This window comes from Pecten maximus, chromosome 8, assembly GCF_902652985.1.
Source record: "Pecten maximus chromosome 8, xPecMax1.1, whole genome shotgun sequence".
NCBI classification, from domain to species: Eukaryota; Metazoa; Mollusca; class Bivalvia; order Pectinida; family Pectinidae; genus Pecten; species Pecten maximus.
The window spans coordinates 34,677,960-34,697,453 of NC_047022.1; the positions used below are offsets into that span (position 1 = coordinate 34,677,960).

General features: G+C 35.6%; 1 protein-coding gene across 1 annotated transcript; it reads right to left on the bottom strand.

The window, feature by feature from the left end:
* Positions 1–1,320: 1,320 nt before the first annotated feature.
* LOC117333740 lies at positions 1,321–7,268 on the bottom strand. The gene is made up of 4 exons (XM_033893163.1): positions 7,202–7,268; positions 5,732–5,915; positions 3,082–3,513; positions 1,321–1,456 (listed from the first exon to the last, which is right to left on the bottom strand). The coding sequence occupies exons 1-4, from the start codon at positions 7,263–7,265 to the stop codon at positions 1,384–1,386; spliced, it is 753 nt and encodes a 250-aa protein (XP_033749054.1). The 5' UTR covers positions 7,266–7,268; the 3' UTR covers positions 1,321–1,383.
* Between the last annotated feature and the right edge of the window lie 12,226 nt (positions 7,269–19,494).

Here is a 19,494-nt window from a genome sequence, read left to right on the forward strand (position 1 = left end):
TCTATTTAAAGGCGTTATCCAATTTCATGAATGCCAAATTTTATTTGCCGTCCTCATTACAGCACTTAGAACCTTTGTCTTTTATTTTCCTTTTCGTGTTTTCCTTTCTGCAATATCTGCTTAATCTTTTCTGCTGTTTCGTCTATAGACATGTTCGTTGTTAAGCTGTTTGTAAATTTCAGAAAACATGGCAAAGATGTCTGATGCAACCATCTTCATGACCCATGACTGTTGCGAGAACGATACATTTCTAAACAAATATATGTACACATTACACAGTGGAAGTTTATAATGAATGACATGACGTATCGAATTAACTATTTTCATTTTTATATATAGTTAGACCGAGGGAAACTCCGACTCGGACTAATATATATAGTAAACTATATATTCATTTACGGTCGTCTAAATAGAAAATTCAACGATATCGATATTTTAAGCCTATAAATCCCGACTATTGTGTAAAACAGAAGTAACTTGATCAATTTTAGTATGTACCGTGGCTAACAATGAACCTTGCTGTTGACATGTTGATTGTTAAGCCGTTTGTAAATTTCAACAAAACATGCCAAAAATGCATGTTTCAGGGGGACACAATAAGGTCATATTGTGTTACAATAATCGTGTCGTTTTGTTCACAAGTGCATTAGCATTAGTTTGACCGGATTTGATTTTACTCTATGATTCTACTTTGACATTGCATTGCTTACAGTCTTGTTAACGGCCATGTGGGCAATATCTCAATATACGAAAAATACAACTGCAAAGTGTCATAATATATTCTGCTTGTTACTTAGGTATACCTGGTAATAACCAAGCAGATCGCGCCACAGAAGAGGCATGATCACTTCCACCAGCTGATTGAAATCATCACATTTTAAACAATTACTAACTAATTTTTTAGGGCAACAGGGTCGAAGTTTTTCTTGCCCGTGTTACGATGTGCCATACAAGCGTGAGGACCAGTCTGAGGGCATCGCATGCAACGGACCGTTATACATGTTTTATTGGATTGCATTGATCTATAAGTTCGACAAAAAGAAATTCGTTGGATCATTGCTAATCGCATCTACTGGGGTGAAAGAATCCACTTTGACTCGTCCGCACGGGTTTTGTCTCTATGTAGGAGAGCGTAACCCTCGATATTGATCTCGGAATCAGTAATGGAGCTGTCAACCCAGGTTTTCCTGTTCTACGTCCTATCAACAGTGCTAAGGTTATTTAAGGATGGAATAATCTTTACTTGAAAATGTTCATGAAACATCTTCATACCTCGGCCAACAACATACTTAAAGATATACAACATATACAAATTATGCATTCGGATGTAAAATCTACTTTTTATTAAATAGACACAAGGTACCAATCGATCCTATCAATGAGTTATGGCACACATCTGGACGGATCCACCACCACTAAGTTCGCATCACCGCAAGTAGCCTTGTAAAATTCACATCTGCAAGAAAACGGACTGTTGTAGACTGAAAGAAGTGTTAAAAAACAATGTGCGATTCGGTTAGATGCTATTGATGATTCACGAATAAAATTGTAGCATTTTCTTACACTATCCTCATGCATTCTTATATATTGAAGCGTTCAGTCCCAGTACAATGCACGTTATAAACCATTTCGGATTGTATTGGCCTACAGTCTTACGGCATATTATTTTCAGGTGTCGTCGATATACTTTATCAAAAAATGTATTTACAAATATGCACAAAGCTAGTTATGTATTTTACCAAAATGTTTGTCATGACATGTTGTTTCTCAAAGCCATTAATAATTTGCTATTGATGCCGACAATCTTATCTATAGAGTAACTATGTGGTAAGATGCAGCAGTGAACAATTACAAGTCACACAAATAATAACACCTGGAAAATAACCATGCTGTTGCGACATATATTACGATTCTAGTGCATGTGACAATGTTAAATTATGTTTAAAAAAATTGATTTCATTTATTGAAACAAAAGATATAATAAGAAAACAAGAGATCCCAGAGGGATCTTGGCGCCCACCATTGAATGATCTTTATAGGTTCCATGTCAGATTGATCTTCTCTCTATTTTTCCCTTCCTTTTACTAATCTGTGCAAATTGAGAAACATCCCTCCAGTACTTTTCAAACAAGGGAAATCTAGCTTTATCTGAAATTTGAGATTTAGCGATAATGGCTGTTTGTTCGCCAGGTTGTTTTCAGGACAGATTGGTCCCAAAATGCAATACGAGGCACCAAGGGGAACCTACATATGAAATGTGAGAAAGATCCCTTGAGTACTTTCTGAGAAATAGCGATAACAAACTTCAATTGTCAAAATCCAACATGGCTGTCTGTCGGCCATGCTATTTTCCAACTGATCCCAAAATAAAATATATGCTTAACTAGGGACCAAGGGGAACCTACATATGGAATTTGAGAAAGATCCCTTCAGTACTTTCTGAGATGGCTGCCTGTCGGCCATTTTGTTTTCCTATTTGTCTCAAAATGCAATATGCATAACTAGGCACCAAGGGGAACTTAAATATGAAATTTGAGCAAGATCCCTTCGGTGCTTTCTGAGAAATAGCGATAACAAACTTCAATTGTCAAAATCCAAGATGGCTGCCTGTCGGACATGTTGTTTTCTAATTGGTCTCAAAATGCAATATGCATAACAAGGGACCATGGAGAACCTTCATATGAAATTTGAGAAAGATCCCTTCAGTACTTTCTGAGAAATAGCGATAACAAACTTCAATTGTCAAAATCCAAGATGGCTGCCTGTCGGCCATGTTGTTTTCCGTTTGGTCTCAAAATGCAATATACATAACTAGGCACCAAGGGGAACCTACATATGGAATTTGAGCAAGATCCCTTCAGTGCTTTCTGAGAAATAGCGATAACAAGAATTGTTTACGGACGGACCATCTGATGATGGTGGGCTAAAAATCGACTGTCTGCACTTCCTTGCTGAGGGACAGGCGTGTATTGTACCTTGAGGGAATTGTGATTATAAGGCATATTTGTGTGTGTGCGCGCGTGCTTTTCTTTTATCTCTCTTGTTTCTGTAATCTCTGAAAAGACATTTTGCTATACTCACTGGTTTGGGTAAACCTGTCCGTTAGATCCACATTGGAAGTGGAGGAAGCGATCGCATGTGATGTTATCTTTATTGTCACAGAAAACTGACTTGATTATTTGTACATTTGACATTATTGTCACCGAGGGCCGAGTGGTAATAAATGGTTCAGTAGTGGGTATCTTGATTGTTTCGGTCGTTTTCCCGACGTTTGTGGCCATTGATGTCATTGTTGTATCCGTTGTTGTGGTCATATCTGAATGAACTGCCGAGGATAACGCGGTACTCGTACCAACCGTCAAGGTCTTCGCTGTGGTTCCTTTTGTGGTGGAAATTGAATCGGGTATACTGTTGACCACATCTGCGACGTCAGCGGTAGTGAAGAAGTGACATGCACCCTGACGTGCTAGTTCTAAAGTGGTGGTTACACAAGACGTCTGGAGAAAGTGACAGCTATAAAATACATACATAATTTTAACATAAGGAAATATTTATCACCTGATGCGATTTACCACTTTTTAATATACTCATCTCATGATGCTATGATCTTTGATAGAATGTTCAGATGGAACTTTGAAGTTGACCGTTATTGCAAACATATAGTTCCTTTTATATATCTTTTTACATGCCGAAATGCAAATTAATTATATGGTTACATTTTTATGTCAAAATGTTTACATTTCATTATATGTTTCATCACATAAGAGAGGTAGAGTAAGCTGAATAATATGCTTAATACATTTAAGATGAAGTTCAAATCAATATTCAGATTTTGTGACACTTTTTTCTGTTTAGCCTCTCTTTTAACGCTTTTAAATTTTGATCAAATTGCTCGTAAGGAAATGTGTCGGTTTAAAGGCATGTTTCACTTGGCCCAATGAAAACTAACAAAATGAAAGGACAATTAGTCTGTAAGTTACTATTACATTGGTCCCTTTGGTGAACTCGTCCGAGATCTTATTTGCAAAAAAGTCGAATATGGTGTTTAATAAAAATGCGTTCATATGTATTCAGATTATCATGTTCACGAGGCCAAATAGTAATAACACCACAACGAGCCTCATCTCTATATATTACAACTGACTCGGTCCAAATTGTTGAAACAAATTAGAAGTGTTCTCATTTTTTACTTGAAATTGAATAAATTGGTTTGGTTTTATTTGTTTAACATCGTATCAACAGCTAAGGTCATTTAAGGACGGCCCCCCGTGCGTGCTATATGCATGCGTGTTGTGAGTGCGTAACCGTGTTTTGGAGGACTTCTAATGCTGAAATCACAAATATAAAAATATATGAGGCCAAATCCCGAATACCTCATCTTTGTATGTACTGATTGTTGGAAGGTTTGTTTGATGAAAATAATGAACAGATAGAAAGTTTTCGTAGAATTCCTAGGATAACGATAATTGAGTATCACATAACCTTTTCACATCCGTTCGGTTTTTACCTTTTTGCCCGGATTAACCGATTCTGATGAGAGGGAGAATCGACATTATCCATGCCGGTTCAACATTATTTATGCTTAGTTTAAGACCATCCGTGTTCCTAGAACATTGTTCTTATCTAGAATAACACCACTGACTAAACTTTTTATGAACCAGATCTGATGTTTTTGCAAGTATATTCAGATCGAAAAATTAGTACATTGAACCCGTGCAGTAGCGGGGAAATAGTATTCCTTCTGTATCTTACTGTATGGCGACTAATTATGCCCCCCGCCCGCAGGGTCGAAGTTGGTTTCTCATGTCTTTTGTTCAGGAGGCATTAGGGAGCCCTAGAATAAAGCCCTGTCTAATAGAAGACTACAGGTGAACCACCTGAAGAATCGGACATTTTCTTCCGTGTATATAATGTACTCTATTTAGGGGACATTGAATATATCAAAATCGATTTTCTGCCTATATTGCAACACTTCGGATCAACAATCCTTCCTTTCCTGACTGCATGCTGTCTTTCCGTGCGTTAATTCCATCTACGTGCGTTCCCTTGACACCCATTCTCGTATGACCAAGATTGTTCAGTGGACGTTAAAACCCTAAAACCAACCAAACCAACCATAAAACCAATCCATAACCTTACCGCGCATGGTGGGAAAGCAAACAATAAAATAGCTTTTGTATACATTTGAAAGCAAAACTTCACAATAACTCAAATATATTGTAGCTAAGTAGTTATCAATACTATACTCTCAATAACAGGCCATTTAGGGCAAATAAGCGTTGAGCAAAACAGGAATTAAATAAAACATCATACACAAATGTAGATGTAGGAAACTTTATTGGGACACGTTACTGAACCAATAACATGAAACTCAAAAGGAACAAGGTTTCGTAGCCTATTTTCCATGCACCATGAAAAAAGCATATACTGACGGGTGCCTTCTGCACACAATGATCACTACACGCGTGCATATACCAACAGAGGAGGCAGTCCTTAAATGACCGTAGTTGTTGATAGGACGTTATACGATACAAACCAAACAAAAATATGATATTTTTTCCTTTAATTTGTAAAATCAACCGTGATAATTATATGTAGTTGTAAACAGTTGATAAAAAGCGTAATTATAAGGTCGATACTCGGTTCCTATTACATGTAACAAGGCGTGTGTAACGTAGGTACACTAATTTCCAACACAAGCTGACAAATTCTCTCAAAATCGCTTACTTACTTGTTCGTATATGTGACACCATCCGAACCGCAAACTTCATAATGTTCGTTGACCTGTGTTTGACAGTTCAATGACAAAATGTACGGACAAAGGATGTCTGGGTTCGGTGTCGAATTCTCGTCAGTGGAAGTTATGTGACCGGAAGTGACTGCCTTGTGCAGATGGAGAGTGTGTCCGAGGGAGGCTGAAATTACCACAGCTTATATTCATTATCTAAGACGAGTAATCAAACAAGAGGCATAGAGGGCATGTATCTCTCGCCTGGAAATATATATTTATTTTAAATATGACAAAAACGTCCACCCCATACTGATGTTATCAGGCAAGTATGAGCGATAGCCATTGCTCCGTTTCAGAGAAGAAGCCGTTTAAATGAATATAGATGAATTTACCCATTTTGACCCCCGGGTCAGCCCCTCCATTTTCCATTTGTACAATTTTGATTCCGCATCCCATAGTGTTGATTCTGACCGAATTTAGTCCAATTCCGATCAGAGGTTAAGAAGAAGTAAATTGTTGACGGACGGACGATGGACGCGACGGCATGGCATGAGATCACCTTGGTCCTTTGGATCAGGTGAACTAATTACTCAACCAGTATTGACCTTAGCTGTTTATAGGACGTTAAACAAAATAAACCAAATCAAACTTAAGCTGTTGGTCTGTATCAAAGGTTGATTTACCACACCCGACCTTTGTCATTTCATACACGAGTATACAAACATATCCTTTTTCGTTTTATGCCAATTCTACTCGCCATTTTTCGGCCCTTTTGACCCCTTACAGTATCACGGATGGTTAAGCGTGGTATAACTAACTGATACAAGTTTTCAGACATACTCAGTAGCGCACCAAGGAACTAAATCATTCCGCTTGTTGCGACTAAACATGACTAGAAAGACGAAAGCAGTTCTAATGTGTTAATTGATATAGCTGTAATAATAACAGTCAGCCTCTGCTCTGTGAATGGCTGTCAACCATTTCTCTCATTAGTGGAAACACTGACATATATTTAATTTCCTTAATGGAGTTTCATTAGTAAAAGGCCTTGACATATTATTTGTATACAGGGTCTGATCAGCAAAAGATTTGGAACAAAAATTGTTTTTAAATCCAACCTTTATTATAGATTAAAATGAGGGTAAATTATCATGAGGGCTTTATATGCTAGTTTTATATATTCCCAACGACCTACCAACAATATACGGGTAATTAGAGCCAGAAAAGGGCAAATTAAAATGTGCGAAAACGAAACAACACCAAGAAACGAAATATATAAAAAGGTGAATATATATTGGTCAATCTTCAATAACAGTAATAACCAGAAGGTTAACACGTGGCACGACAGTATTTTTTGCTTAACGATACCAGTACGAAACAAAACATGTATATCATCATTCCTTCATTCATTTTGACAGAATTCATATATATATGTCGACTTCCGTGTCAATTCTTCATCGAATAGCTCACCTGTAATGTAGACGAATATCAATACAATAGGATTCATAGTGGTCATTATTCCCTCACTGTACATGGAAATCTTATCTAATATTCATGACCCACAAACATTAAAAGTCAAACCAGGACAAAGAGGGTCACAAAGGCCTATCATGTCAATGTGCTGGAAACATGATAACACTGCGAAAATAATATCAATGTATAAACAAAGGCATGCCTTTGTACGTTTGGTTTGATTTTATTTGTTTAACGTCCTTTTAGCAGCTAAGGTCATTTAAGGACGGTTTCCCGTGTTTGCGATGTGCATGCGTGTGGTGAGTGCGTATGTGTGTTGCAATTTACATGTATTTGTGTTTAACTGAACGCTGGATTGGAATGGAAATTTGACGTTTGAGTACTTTTTCAATGAAATCTTACCTCGAAGTCACAGGATGTTTGACACGGAGACGGTTGACAAGGTTAGATGTAGTGCTTTTGTAAGTCAAAACCGCCGAGCATAGTTTACATTCTGCTCGGGATTTTTCAGAATTAAGCTGAAAATGTTCCCAAACCCAACTGGAACGCTTCTCCATTCTTGCAACCAAAGGACTAAAGGGAGGTAAATATCGTACCGAATATTCGAATACCATTTCACTATTCGAATATTCGGGGAATTGGTATTCATTCGCGAACATTCGAAAATTCCTTTCAGCTCCAGAACATATATACTTTGCCTACTGAAGTAGAAAGTTTTTTTATGCCTGAAACAATACGGTACATAACACTGTTATGTAATGTGACCGGGTGGGGTGTGCTGCTTGGTGTCTTCAGCAGTACGCTTCAGTGAGGTAGCATTTTAAATCGGCAAAGGTTCCGGCCTATCACAAGGAGACTTAACACGAACATACCGCAGCCTCCCAAAACACATACGCACTCACCACGCGCATGCATGTCGCACGCACGGGAGGCCGTCCTTAAATGACCTTAGCTTTTAATAGGACGTTAAACAAAATAAACCAAACCAAACTAAATATTTCCGCTAACCCTACTGACCCAGTATTTTGTGCCTTCCCCTTAAGTTTTATTTTAAAAACATTTTCAAGGAAGGACTATTAAGTAAAGATTGCTTGTCTATATATAGCCTTAGTAAAAACTAATTACAAAATAAAAAAAAGATTTCCCTACCGACCTATCTCATTATTTCTGGCAATTTAGCAGGTAACGTTAGAGTACTCCAATAATTCACAGTTTATTGTCAAATGCAAGCTGTAGTGGGCAAATGTTAAACCAGGTGGGCAGCTAACACATAATTTGTAATATCAGTGGCGATTGGTTATTTGAAATTAATCAAAAAAAATCCATGATGAAAAGTAAATTTAATCTGACAAAGGAATTAACAACAATGTACCTGATTTTGGGTACTGAAACCAGGGAAATAATGAAGAATGTACATTTTTTTTATATATATTGATGATGTGTGACTGCATTGATACTGACTCTTTACTTTAAATTTAGGAAACCAGAAAAGAGGCAGAAATCCAAAAACATGTTCCTGGCACGTTTTCTTGTTAAATATGTTGTACGAATATTTGCCACTTTCCACAGAGTTAGACAGGTTGGACAGGAACATGCTAGGTAAGTCAGTTCTAAAATTTTCAGACATTCACAATTTTTAGCACTGTGTGAGCATTTTAGTCACACTAACACATACTAAAGCTATAAGGCAAATGAGAAAATGTTCATTATTTTTATGTTTTTATGATTTTAAAGAGACAATATAGTCAAAACGTGCAATGAAACTCATGTTAATATCAAAAATTTATCACTTCTAAAAAAATTGGCATGTGAGCAGTGACCTGCATCTGATATCCATTGTGGTCACTTTGTTTTGGGGGGATATATATTAGAAATAGCTTGTACTCCGTGGGTAAAGCATACATAAATATCCGCCACCGGGTAAATGGAATAAAAACAGTAATGAAAAATTGAAAGATAAAGTTCCCTGATAAAAGAAATATTTTTGCCATTATCATCATCAATAAAACCAGCAAGGTTATAGCCTTGTAAGTGTGTCCATGTAGCTCTGAGTATATAAAAACACACTGTTCACATCAAGCCAAGTTAATTGTATAACCACACGATTAAAGACAGAGTAAATATTAATTAAACCATCAACAAAACGGTGGATTTTGCCAATATATTTGGGTTTATTGTTCATAAGAATTATAGGCCCATGCCATTTTGCAGGATTTTGGGACATGGTTTAATATAAAAAATTAACGTCACTTAATTCAAACTTTACAGAAACAAATGATGTTTTATACACAGCCTCTGCCCTGCAGGTAGGGCGTAAGAATTGTACCTGCTGCCCCCATTGCATGATCGTAAGAGGCGACTGAATTTGGGATCTTATCTTTTCTCTTCTTTCTTACAAACTTTCTTCTTCCTAATGTCTCCCTTGACAATGCCTCACTTTTGGCCTTTAGTTGAGCGTTCGCCCCTGTGAGGAAGGCTTTGGGTTCTGCCCCCTAGCCGAGACATACTAGAGTCTTTAAAAATGGTAGTTGCTACTCCTGCTTAGCGCTCAGCATATTTGGAGTGGGACGACTGGTTCGCCCGTTGTCAGTATAATGTGACCGGGTGGGGTGTGCTGCTTGGTGTATTCGGCAGTATGCTTCAGTGAGGTAGCACTATAAATCGGCAAAAGTTCCGGCCTATCACAAGGAGACTTAACACGAACATACCGCAGCCTCCCAAAACACACATACGCACTCACCACATCTGCATGTCGCACGCACTGAAGGCCGTCCTTAAATGACCTTAGCTGTTAATAGGACGTTAAACAAAATAAACCAAACCAAACCAAACCAAAACACACATACGCACACGCCACACGCATGCATGTCGCACACACGGGAGGCCGTCCTTAAATGACCTTAGCTGTTAAAAGGACGTTAAACAAAACAAGAAGCCCAGTGGGCCTGTATCGCTCACCTAGTTCTACAGCAAATTTGCAGTTGAGTGAGGTCATTTCTACAGATACTATGCTGATAACCAATTCATTCAATGCATAGTATTGGCCTAATATCGGGTCTTGGTGACAAGATTTAAACATGTGACTTTGAATGTAGATCAATGTCATTCATTTGAACACACTTGGTAGCCCTACACCCCAGCTGTGTGACAGTTTGCGCAGCCAGCCAGGTGTATAAGGATATAACTGTGTGTAGGATATGCTGATCATGAAATCAAACACTGAAAAACAATTAATGTTTTAGTTTCTAAATTCAATGTACTCAGCAGCAAATTCTTAATCATCCCCCATGAAACGTGTTTGGGGGGATATCAAATCGGGTTTTGTCTGCATTACTCCCTCCATTCCTTCATCCTTCTGTCTGTCCGTCCATCTAAAGTCTTTTCGATGCTTTTTAACTTTAAAATGTTATGTTAAACTGTGTCTTTAGGAACATTGAGCATTCCTGTAAAGACTTCCATTTGTGTGTCATTACTGTATTCAACTTCATTAACATCCAAACCCCTTTCTTTGGAGATTTGCAATTATAACATTTATCTTCTCCACAACTAAATCATTACGTATTACAGTTCAGTCATCTTAGTTTATAACATACTTACATTCGGCAATCAAAGCGGTGTTGAATTTTTTAATTTTTTAATTTTTTATTTCTGGATTATGGATGCCTAAATCACTGGTAAGTTTTGCAGTAATATATAACTAGATATACAAATACATCACACCTATTGATTTTATATAAACAATGCTTTTTTGGTGCTTATTGTTGTGAATATGGTACCTCTGTTTCTAACATAATGGCTTTAATTACTATTGCTTGTGCCATACTGTGGCGCCTGGCATCCGGCATCTGTCCATCAACAATTTACTTCTTCTTCATAACCGCTGATCGGAATTAAACAAAATTTGACTGGTAACATCGTTATGTGGAGGAGATTCAAAATTGTACAAATAGTGGGGCCAAAAAGGGTCAAATTCACTAAAATCTAAAAAAAATCTTCTCAACTCCCAGATATGGTATAATCAAATATCTTAGATAGAAAGCTATTAAGGTCTTTTACCAAAAATGTGAATTTCATGACCCTGGGGTATCATGTTTCCCCCTAGGGAGGGGATACAGTTTTCTATAGTTTATCTAGGGAAATAACACTTTTGAGCATTATTTGTTTTAATTACCTTTGGAAATAATACTTACTTGGTTAGAATTATCAGTACAATAGTATGGGATATCTGTTGTTAACTACAGGTATATTGGCACTGACTGATCCCCATGGGCTTGTGGGTTGGGCTGAAAACGGTCAAATTAGCTGATCAAGAAACTTCTAATCAAGACCTAAAAATAGTAGAATTAAATACTCTTCATAGATGGAAGGGTATTAAGGTGCTTTACCAAAGTTGTGAATTTCATAATCCCTGGGTATCATGTTTACCCCTGGGGAGCGGGTAAATTTTATTATTGTAGGTATGACACATTATTTTTTTCTGTTGGAAAAATAGTATAAAATCCATATTCATTGCAGAGCGCTTACTTTGTTGAGCATTTTGGTCTTTGAATTGTTGAAATATCTCGATGGATATTAAAGTTATGGCAATTTTAATCTTGCCGATTCGCATTTCTATTCGGACAATATGACGGAAATTATGCAAATTAGGCTAAATTCCATTTATAAATAAGGCCTTAATCAGCTATTTCATTCCCAAACTAACTTTTGTTTCCATTTCCCATTACTATGAACCTTACTGAATAAGTAGCAAAAAGTGCAGTCCCATAAAACTTATGAACAATAATATATTAGCTCTTGAAAATGGAGAAATTGTAAATAAATTTATTGTCCGCCTCAAAATTTGGCTAAGTCCACCTCATTAATATGCGTAAATGACATAACATGAAAACTAAGTGCATGACAATAACCAAACTTTGCATGTTCATTCACAGAGCAGTTCTCTATCAATTAAAGTAAAACAAAAATAAATTATCCCATTTTTGGACCCAAAATTGTGAAATATGTTGCTATGGAAACCATTTTACCTTTAATTGTACCTAATTAATATGCGTAAATGGCATTACAAAAAAAATACATGCATGAATATCACCAAACTTTGCATACTGATTTGAATAGCAGTTCTCTGTGAAATGAAACAGGTTTTGTTACTTGTATCTCACTAATAGAAATCATGTAATCTGTTGCTATGGTAACAATTTTACCTTTGCATTTACCTAATTAATATGCGTAAATGCCATAACTAATAAACTGTTCGTTAGAAATGTTCGAAATTATACACACTTTTTTAGAAGAACTTCATATAAATATGTATGTAACCTGTTACTTCACTTAAGGTTGAAATATATACCTTTGACTTTTAGCAATGAAGTTAATTGAAATATTTTTCGACAAAGTTGTGATGTTTTTCCTGAATTTCATCGCTATTTGGTACAACCCAGAACCGCAAATCTGGGGACGGCAGAATGTCATACTGTAAATGTGGAGGAACTGTTCGTCTTTCTAGACATAAACTTTATAGTCAACTTGTCCACTGAACACATCAGAACTTCTCCGGGATACCAATTATCTTCATAGGATGCAATAATCCAGGTTCCAGTAACACTTTGTTTTACTGAATTTAGTTTCAGAGTGCCAATAAGATTTTGTTTCAGGTGCAACAAAGTTTTTTGTACAGAATAAGAAGATACAGGAGAAATATTTAATATCTGTTTGCAGTAAAGAAGTTGAAAACGTAGTGAATTCTTTTTCTTATTCAAACTTTTGCACATTGTTAAAAGAGTTTCCAAATCATCCAGGGAACGAACAACACCACCCATTTTCTTCACATTTTGTTCGATATTTTTAAGTTCCTTTTTACGTTTCGCTTTTAACATTTTCTTCCTTTGCTTTATTTCAATAATTATTTGCTTGCGTTGTTGAAGAACAGTCTTTTCATATATACGATCATTTTTCTTAAGTTCCTTTGCAGATTTTCTTGCCTTTATGAACAGTAGTTTTCGGGCTACAGATGATTTTTCCCGAAGCCAAGATGATGTATGGTTATGTTTTAACATTGAAATGGAACTATGATGACGAAGACTTGCATTTGGTTTTTGTTTTTGAGCAAAATCCAGATCACCAAACAAATTTTCAGATGGAATATTGGTCAATTTGCTGTGGATTGATCGCTGACGACCAATATCATCTGGTGCTGAACTATAAACACCAAGGGGTAAATGATCTTTCAGTTGCCTCCTTACCACTTTCAACATAGCCTTACAAATGGCACACAAATTTTCCTGAATATTAGGAAGTTCTTTAGCAATTTTTAACAGTTCTTCATCAAAAACATGAGGATATTTACCAAAAACAGGAACAAAGTTATTTTCAAGGAGTGAACTTGAATCTCCTTCCAATACAGCAAGTCTTTCATTTAGAGGGCCGACAAACTGGTAAAAGTCCAAGTACTGTTCATCACTATTTACTAGAGTCCAATATGGCTCAGCAATGTATATATGTATTAATGCTAAAGCTGACACTTGGCTCAGGACATCAGCAGATTCAACATCAGCTAATACGGACTGTAATTTAAGGTTGGGCTTTTCAAAATAATTTTGAAGAAAATCTAAAATGTCTTTCGAGTGGTAAATAATATAAACTGCTCCAGTGAATAAATTATTAAATCTATTGCCACGATAATCAATTATTTTGCTAGTTTTATTTTTTTAAGATAAATACGCCAACCACTGCTGCCTTGCACCATTCTTCTCACCCCCTCTTGGTCCAAGTACCTCTGATGCTGTTCTTATTAAGCGCACTGCTGGTTGTTCCATACTAGATTTAAATCTCACAAACTGTGGTAGAATATCTCGACCAATTGGATTTCCTTGTATCGTTTCAAAATCCTTAATAATTTCATTATGAAATCCAAGTAATACAAGTGCTGAGCAATAAAAGAAATTAAGTTTATATATGTCATTTTCATCAAGATCTGCATTATCTTTTAAAATATTACTTCTCCACTCATCAATTATTTCATTAGTTTTCTTCATTACACTTGAACGATCAGACATCATGGCATTTAACTTAGATAACAAATTAGCAACAGGTTGGTTTTGTACACGAGCAGATTCACAAATAAAATCCTTAATAACTCCAGCAACGGTTTCACTATCCTCTTTGACAACATGTTTATATCCCAGCACCATGCTTTTCTTATCTGTGTGGATACCAGCATTAAGAATTTTGTTTCCATCCCTTGCTGTCCCATCGGAAAAAATATCAAAATTTAGTCTGTTATGCAAGACTTCACTTATTTGTTCTTTCGCTATGATATGCCCTTCATCACAAATGTTTTGAATGGTAGTTCTTGATGGTAATTGAAGTTTATCATTTGAATATAGCATATTTACACTTCCAATGACTTTAGATATTTTGTTAGTTGGGATTCCAACACCAGCTAAATCCATTAAACAAGTTCTGATGTCATCATTATATCGATTACTGTCTGGGTCCTTTGTGGTTAATCCTTTGTTTTCATTAATTAATATTTTATTTTCATCTTTTAAATTTGCTATTTCCATTTTAAGTGAAATATTTTCTTGTTTTTCATTTTCCAAATCAACATTTTTCTTCAGAAGTTTCTTATCAGAAGAACACTTTGCATTTAATGCATATGACAAACGGTTAGAAACTCGACAAAGTTTTCGTCTGTTATTTTCAAGCTTAGATTCTTCATGAACAATTTTATGTTTTAGTTGTTTTACTTTTCCTTTTAAAGTGTCACTTTTCATTGTCTGACGTCTCTCCTTATCATCTAACAATTTCTTTTTTCTTTGAAGTCTTTTGTAAACATTTTCTTTCTTTAAAGTGGTTACAGTTTTCTTCAAGTCTAATACATTTTGCTCCAGCTGTACATTTTCATTTTCAGTGTTTTTCATAGAATCCAATTCGGAACACTGTTTCTCAATTTTGTTTTCAAGATTTTTAACACGGTCATTATTTTCCCTAATAATGTCTTTTAGAGTCATATTTTCTGTCAATAAAACACTATTTTCATCTTCAATTTGTCTTTGTGATGACACCAGAGTATGACATGCCTTTTTCAATTTTAAAACACTTTGTTGGGATTTCACTTAACACTCTGGTTTTGATTGTGTGGATCTATCACTTTTGATATTGTTGACAAATTTAGAAAACAGCTGATCCTTGAACATTTCTAGCTCAAATGAAAGTTTATTCTTAGCTAGAGTATCATGTTTTTCTTTAATTTTCTTCTGGAGGTATCTCAACTTGTCGGTGGATAGATTTGAATCTAGTTCAATTTTTTTCAACCAGTTTTTCAAATCATGAAGACATTTTTTGTCACGGTTTTTGAGTACGCACAGTTCGTAGAAGCATCCAACAGAAAGTGAAATTCCTTGAATTGCGGAAACTTTTGAATCATATAATTCTTTTTTACCGATACCTACAGTGTTGCATATTGGCCCAATAAAATCCTGTTTATTATGTAATTGCAAATCTGATGAGACCTCAAGAACAGGGCCCATATTCATATAAAATCTTAAGTTAAATACTTATGTTTGACTTAAGTTATACTTAACTATAAATATTTTACTTAGTTAAATAAAACTTAAGTTAGAACTTAAGTACTATTCATAAACGACTTAAGTATTTACTTAGTGCATACTTAGCTAAGTATGAATATTTAAGTATTTCATGTAGTTGCTATGTTGTTGTTAAGTAGCTGCGTGATGTCTTTCGTAAAACGTGAAATTTGGCACCGGCGTTCCAGGCATTCCAAAACGATCAGAATCCGGAAATGGCAACAGCAAAAAAGACGAGATGACCAAACTTGACAAAGGACGAATGTCTGGCGATGGTGAGGCTAGTACATGTTTACAAGTGAAAGAAAACATGTCATACGTGGACGATTTAAGGACGGAATGTCGGCATCGGCAAATAGGCAAGCGTGGGTTCAGGTTGCCGGCAGATTAAACAGTTCAGATGCATTAATCAGGAGAGAGCCGGAAGAATGCACGAAAATTAGACTAACCTCGTCGTTCAGGCCAAAAATGCATATAGCGTGTTCATCGTAGAGTCAACAAGTACGTTTTAGTTGATTTCCACTAAACCAAACATCAGTTGAAATGCACATATCAAACCCCTAGTTACATTGTACGATCTGTAAAATCTGCTAAACATGCTAGAACTGTCACAACAATCAACTGTAATATTTAAAACTTTCGTTTCGTTATCAAAGCAGGGGAGTACTAAATACATGACAGGGCCGGAATGCACATGAACGGGTTAAAGTTAAAGTACAAGTAACCTCAATGTTTTTTTTAATATACAGGTAAGAAATCTATAGATATACATTTTTTTAATTGATGAATAAAAGATACAATAAAACTTTGAGACAGTATTTCTGGTTTGTGAAAGTCAGCAAGAGAAACAAAAATGAAGTTTTATCTAAATAGAATTTGATTGGTATGTGGGTATGTTCCTTATAAACTACAATTGCTCCGTGTCGTTGTAGTATTGACTTCGTAATGGGCCTTAACGACAGTGAGATTGACTCCTCCATCTTCGATTCAAACCTTTACATCTTGTTTTAAATGATTGAATACAACAAAATCTGAAGTTAATGATTTTTTTCTTAAAAACAAGTGATTTCTGTCGATTTCGTGAAGTCATCTTTCTTCTGAGCTGTTAAGTATTTACTTAAGTATTTTTAAAGGAAGTTAAACATCCTCATGACATTACTTAACTTTAAGTAAAAACTTAAGTAATACTTAAGCTTAAGTAGTTTTATGAATACAACTTAAGATAAAACCTTGAATTAAGTAAATACTTAAGTTTATTTTAGTACTTAAGTACAAATGTCCTACTTAAGTATTTACTTAAGTGAAATACTTAACTTAAGTTTTTTTTATGAATATGGGCCCAGGTGCCTGTAAGCGCATCTTTTTTGCAACATTATTCAGCACACTTCTGGTCAAGTTTGACCACTTTGAAGGAAAGGTGAAACCAGGGTTTGCAGTAAGCAGAATTTCTTCATTTTTTTTTCTAAATGCAGTTTTCTGTCTTCTGGATATGTTCGAAGAGAAGATAATACTGCGAAGTAGTGATACTTGTGATGCCTATCAAAATAAAGACTGAAATATAAGCTTAATCCTCAACATCATTGTTTTAATTTAAATATTTAGACTTGTACTCTTACTAGGTAAAATCCACAACATACATTTCATGATTATTAGATCAGTTTAATTAAACGTAATTATTAATTTTAGCTGAATAAATATAATTAGTATTCTTATTTCATTAACACACCAGAAGAAATCTAGAAATAAGAATGCCTAATATAGTAATAAGTCTTACTAGATCATTTGTAAGACGATGAATTAAATGGTTAAAAATATTTAAATTCAACCGACAAAATAATGTCACAAGTATAAACAGACTCTACAGAGGTCTACAAACAACCTCATACAGCATCTTTTAAAAACAATTTAAATACTTCATATGCCTTATATGTAATGACAATATGTTGTTTATATGATAATTTCCATTAAAGCAATTTTCAACTTGATATTCGAAAAATTGCAAGAGTTGTGTTTACAATCCGCGGTGCGACACACATGTGTAGATTCTATATACACACATGGGTGTCTAAATATAGGCCAACACTCGCAACAGTACAAGTGTTCATTGTATCAGATTGTGATCGGTTAAAACACAATAAAGCATAAATAATGATAGATAGAAGAGATAATGTTTGCCTCAATGATATCGTTTATTTACCTGAACTGGGTCTTTTCGCTACGAAATCGGCGGAGAACGCTTCGTCCCACCCAGCCAAACCTAACAAGTCTTCGCTCGTAATGTCAACACTGACGGCAGCCATATTGCGGTTGAAGGTCACGGTCTCTCTGCGTTCTAGGTCATTTCGGTGTGTGAGCCAGTCGTTTTAGTTTCGCACAAGTAGGTTCAACTGAAAGATTATTTCGCCAACTTTCGGATGATATATTTCGCCGTACAATTACTTGAACGGAATACGTCGATATAATTATTTGAAACAATAAAACGCGTTTCTTCATGTGAAAATACCGGAATATCGACAAGAGAATGACATCGCTAAAAACTACGAAAATGTGGCTTTTATTTAGGTACTGGCTCGAACATAAACAACGACCGGCTCATATACCGAAATGGCGATGGAAAACGCAAGTGTTATCACCCGACGTCAACATTTCGCTCCCGTTGTGAGCGTATATTGACTCAAGGGATGACAGTAGCACTTCAACTGTCTTGTAAATAGGGTTTGTAGTCCATTTAAATAAAGAAACGTTTCCAACATATTGCATACATATCTGACAACCACCATTTATAAGTATCTCGTTCAAAGACGTGATTTAATACAAATTTCGACGATTTTATTTTCACCATTTGATTTATTAAATACTGAATCCGACAACAAAATGGCGGCATGTGTCATACCTAATTATTGTTTATATAGGGAAATCGCCTTTTTGACTATCATTTGTTTTAATTCTATCAGGATTCATTCTTTGTTAACATTATGACCATTGCATGACAGGTTGATGGTATGTACATGTTCTCACTAAATGACCCCAGGGGCTTATGGGAGTGGCTAAAAAGGGTCAAACTAACTGAAATTTAAAAAACCTTTAAAAACCTAAATAAGGTAGAATCAAATTCACTTCATATAAGGAAGGGTCTTTAGGTGTTTTACCATTCTTTGAGAATTTTATTACCCTTGGGTCAGCTGGATGGTATGCACAGATTGGCCTTGACTGACCCCCTGGACTGATGAGTGGGGCGAAAAAAGGTTCAATTAAATTAACTAAAGTATTCAAAACTCTGGTAACCGTTAAGGCCCATGGCCCTCTTGTTTTGATCCAGAAATCTTGATGACCACCAAACAGCCATCTTTCTATATTAACTGTTTCTCAAGATAATTTAATAGAAATATTGGAAGGTTCTGTTTTTTTTAATTTGATACCTTTGTATTTTTCTCCTGGTACCTTGTAGTACCTTGTGGCTGATATACACCCTACCTTGGATATCAGATTAAGTATGTTATTGCTCTGGATACAGAACTCTCTCATGAAACTTAGTAGGTTCTTCCTGTTTCCAAATGAATAAGAGGAAATTAAATGATAGTCAACATAGATCCATTAGTGGTCACTTGATCGTTTAATATACTTGTGTTTCCAAAATGATAAAAAGATAATAAAAACTTAAGAAATCAACACATTTTGGTCTTTATTTTTTATACCTATCAATTT

Bases quoted from the DNA above. Each gene is read 5' to 3' on its own strand.
- LOC117333740 (XM_033893163.1), bottom strand. From the start codon at position 7,265: ATGTACAGTGAGGGAATAATGACCACTATGAATCCTATTGTATTGATA. The intron at 5,916-7,201 runs GTGAGCTATTCG...TGGTAATTTCAG, and splicing joins GATATTCGTCTACATTACAG to CCTCCCTCGGACACACTCTC. The intron at 3,514-5,731 runs GTAAGTAAGCGA...TGTATTTTATAG, and splicing joins GGTGTCACATATACGAACAA to CTGTCACTTTCTCCAGACGT.